At 37.2% G+C, this 3,706-nt stretch overlaps 1 protein-coding gene across 1 annotated transcript; it reads left to right on the forward strand.

Annotated features, from left to right (window-relative positions):
• Nucleotides 1-414: 414 nt before the first annotated feature.
• On the forward strand, nt 415-3,175 carry LOC104242983 (ammonium transporter 2 member 5-like). Its single transcript, XM_009798096.2, has 4 exons — nt 415-497; nt 799-1,274; nt 1,792-2,077; nt 2,428-3,175. The coding sequence occupies exons 1-4, from the start codon at nt 431-433 to the stop codon at nt 2,967-2,969; spliced, it is 1,371 nt and encodes a 456-aa protein (XP_009796398.2). The 5' UTR covers nt 415-430; the 3' UTR covers nt 2,970-3,175.
• The last annotated feature ends 531 nt before the right edge of the window (nt 3,176-3,706 follow it).

Consider the following 3,706-nt stretch of genomic DNA (forward strand, 5'->3'; position numbering starts at 1 on the left):
AACTTCTTGGCATGCATGATATCACCTGCTGCATGAAAGAAGATAAAGTTGATGATGTAAGTCAAGCTAAGAGCCAAATTAATGGCATTTTTAATGCAAATCAAGTAGTAGCAATATATATATATATATATTTGTATCTTAGTTAACTCAGAATTTCCTACAGTTGGGAAGTATCGACCAAAGCTGCGTACGTCAATCCTCTTTCGCACTTTCTTTTAAACTCTAGCGCTTAAATTCTCCGCCTGTAATCTAAAGAATCCTACATTCAAGATTCATATAGCGCATATTCTCATCTATTTTCTGTGTGATTTTTGAGCACTGAATTTATGCACCCCTTTTTTTTTATATATCGGTATTCTGAAATCTACAACTAATAATAATGGCATACTTGCCTAGAAACCTCCAACCAGATGATGCAAATCCCCCATGGATGAACAAAGCTGATAACGCTTGGCAATTGACTTCAGCCACTCTCGTCGGCCTTCAAAGTGTTCCAGGTATTAGGACTCTTATTATAGATAATATTGTTACATGATATACTCATGTCACAAAACATTCTCGATATAGAGTAAGTAGAAGTCCTGGGTTTATATCTCATTTCCACTAAAAAAGCACAAAAAAGTTTCCACGTGTTTAATTGGTCCATGAGAAAGAATCAGACCCACATGTCTGAACGTGTTGAGACACGTGAATAGCTCTGATATCATGTTGAATTGTATGACTATTTCATCTGAAAGTATAAACAGTTAGAAAGAGCACACTTTTGATTATCTAATTATATTAATGTCTCAATACCAGGTCTTGTCATCCTTTATGGTAGCATCGTCAAGAAGAAATGGGCTCTCAACTCGGCTTTGATGGCCCTTTACGCTTTTGCAGCAGTCCTTGTTTGTTGGGTTGGATGGGGTTATCAATTAGCCTTTGGTGACACATTAGTTCCGTTTCTTGGAAAACCAGATATTCATGCCTTGGACCAGAAGTTCCTAATGAGTCAAGCATTTATCGGCAAGTATCCAAATGCTTCGATGGTTTATTTTCAGTTTGTGTTTGCAGCCATCACTTTGATTCTAATAGCCGGTGCCTTGCTCGGACGGATGAATTTTATTGCATGGATGCTGTTCGTTCCTCTTTGGCTTACTTTTTCTTATACAGTTGGTGCTTTTAGTATTTGGTGCCCTCAAGGTTGGTTGTTCCGAATGGGAGTTATTGACTATTCCGGAGGTTTTGTTATTCACCTTTCTTCTGGTGTTGCTGGTTTCACTGCAGCTTATTGGGTATGTATCTCACTCGAGATGTCACAATTTCTACGAGCAAAGATACATAAGAAACTTCTATTTATAGGCATTTGGAGCGTTATTTGGACTATAAGATCAAACCAGATTATAGCTCAGGATTCCACAAGTAAATAGTCAACAAATTTGGAATCATTTATCAACAAATTTTTTAATCCTTTTAGTTGCTTTTATACATGTGTAACTATTGTAGCTGGTCAATAAGAAATTTCTGTTAAAACTTGGAAGTCAAATAAAACATTGTTCTGTCTTATCATATTTATTTTTCTTTCAGTTTCATTTAAACTCTTGTATAATAGAAAGAGTTTAGGGCAATTTAGCAGCAATATATTTCTTTGTTCCATTTTATTTGTTTACTTCCATTAAATCGTGTGCCTAACACTCTACATAACAGCATCAAATTTCTTAGATTCTTTTATGTTTGTTATGGATAAATTAGATGCCTAATAACTCTCTAGATACAATGAGATTCTAAAGGATATAGAAAATATGGATGTAGGTTGGACCAAGGGCGCCAAGAGACAGGGAGAGGTTCCCACCAAATAACATATTGTTAATGTTGGCTGGTGCTGGCATTCTATGGATGGGATGGACAGGATTCAATGGCGGCGATCCATATGTTGCTAGTCTTGATGCATCCTTAGCCGTCCTGAACACGCATGTCTGTGCTGCTGCGAGCTTGCTCACTTGGCTAATGTTAGACATTCTCTTTTATGAAAAGCCTTCTGTCATTGGCGCTACCCAAGGGATGATCACTGGCTTAGTTTGCATTACTCCTGCAGCAGGTAACTAAACTAAGGCTTTAAGATATAAATCATCTACCAAATGCTAGCTTTTCTTCCTGTAGAACCTCAGGTCTCACCTATAAGAGGGTTAAATTTAGAATTTTAAGGCAGCGAGTGCACATCTTAATATCACATACTACCTATTTTTAAAGTTTTTAAAGAACTTTCAGTAGGCATACGTTTAGTCCAAGCTTGAGACATCGGATGCATATGCACTCACTGCTTATATTCTTGATCTGCCTAAACAGAACACCAGTGTTGATACCTATAGCCTTGGACCATGAGAAAAAAACTGTGGGCCAATGTGTGGTGGTAAATGATTAAAGAATTCTAACATGAAAATTCAACAGGGGTGGTGCAAGGTTGGGCAGCAATACTAATGGGGTTAATGTCCGGATGCATTCCATGGTTCAGTATGATGTTCCTACACAAGAAAATGTGGTTACTAAAACAAGTAGACGACACCATGGCAGTGTTCCACACACATGCGGTAGCAGGAACCTTAGGCGCGATTCTTGCTGGTGTATTGGCAAATCCAAGACTCAGTCGCATCTTCTACATGGTTGATGATTGGCCAAAGTATATAGGCCTTGCTTATGGCATCCAAAGTGGGAGATCACGTGCAGGGGTCAGGCAATTATGGGTACAATTGATAGGCATTGGATTTGTTTTCGTTTGGAATGTGATAAGCACTAGTGTGATTTGCTTATTAATTAGGATGGTGGTTCCTCTGAGGATGACAGAAGAAGAGGTAAGTGAAGGAGATAATGCAGTACATGGAGAGGAGGCGTATGCACTGTGGGGTGATGGAGAGAAATTTGACAACTCAAGGCTTCAGTTAGTTCATGAAATTGAAGGAGCTCCCTTGTCCAAAAGTGGCTATGGACTTTGATTGGATTGAATCTGTTGCTACTGTTGTTACATGTTAAAATATTTGTCAAGTTAAATAATTTTCAAGCCTTTTCGTCTTGTAAGATGTCCTCATCCAAATTGATTAACTCTATACTGTTTTGACCTATACCCTTTATAGTTTATAATGAAAGAGAACGATCCGCTCAGTATTCAATACAATCATGCTGGGGACTTTCCTTATCAAAATTGAAACATCTTCCTTTATCTTCTTTTTTTGTAACATGACATGATAGTGTAAGATTTTCTTACGTTAACTTATTTGTGGCCCAATAAGTTGAAGGCTCATAATTAATATTTAATTAATGAGCAAATCTCATTCGTCGATCGGTTACTTGATGGACGTACCAGATTAAATAAGAATCTCTATAAATTGGTATCTCCCCACTTATTAGGGTTACCGTATTTTATTTCTTTCTTCCATCACTAAAGCGGCGGTAACGTAAAGTTAAGACAAGGGGCGAGAAACCAATTTTGAATTAACGCTTCCGCTTCACAATGATGGCTTACGATTCAGATATGTTTTCTGTAACGATTTTGTGTATATGTTTTCTGTAACGATTTTGTGTAAGATTATCGTGTTTAAGATCCTGGTATGAATTAAGTTTATGTTTATATGTGGTATCATGAGCATGGATTAGTTGAACTGATAACCTTCGTTGAAAAGAACAATATTTATGAATTAGTTGTTGTTTAAAAATTGCGTGTGCATTCGACAAT

This window comes from Nicotiana sylvestris, chromosome 9 (genome assembly GCF_000393655.2).
Source record: "Nicotiana sylvestris chromosome 9, ASM39365v2, whole genome shotgun sequence".
In the NCBI taxonomy this organism is placed as follows: domain Eukaryota; kingdom Viridiplantae; phylum Streptophyta; class Magnoliopsida; order Solanales; family Solanaceae; genus Nicotiana; species Nicotiana sylvestris.

Coding starts and splice junctions, on each gene's coding strand:
- LOC104242983 (XM_009798096.2), top strand. CDS start 431: ATGAACAAAGCTGATAACGCTTGGCAATTGACTTCAGCCACTCTCGTC. Junction 498..798: donor CGGCCTTCAAAGTGTTCCAG/GTATTAGGACTC, acceptor TCTCAATACCAG/GTCTTGTCATCCTTTATGGT. Junction 2,078..2,427: donor TTGCATTACTCCTGCAGCAG/GTAACTAAACTA, acceptor AAAATTCAACAG/GGGTGGTGCAAGGTTGGGCA.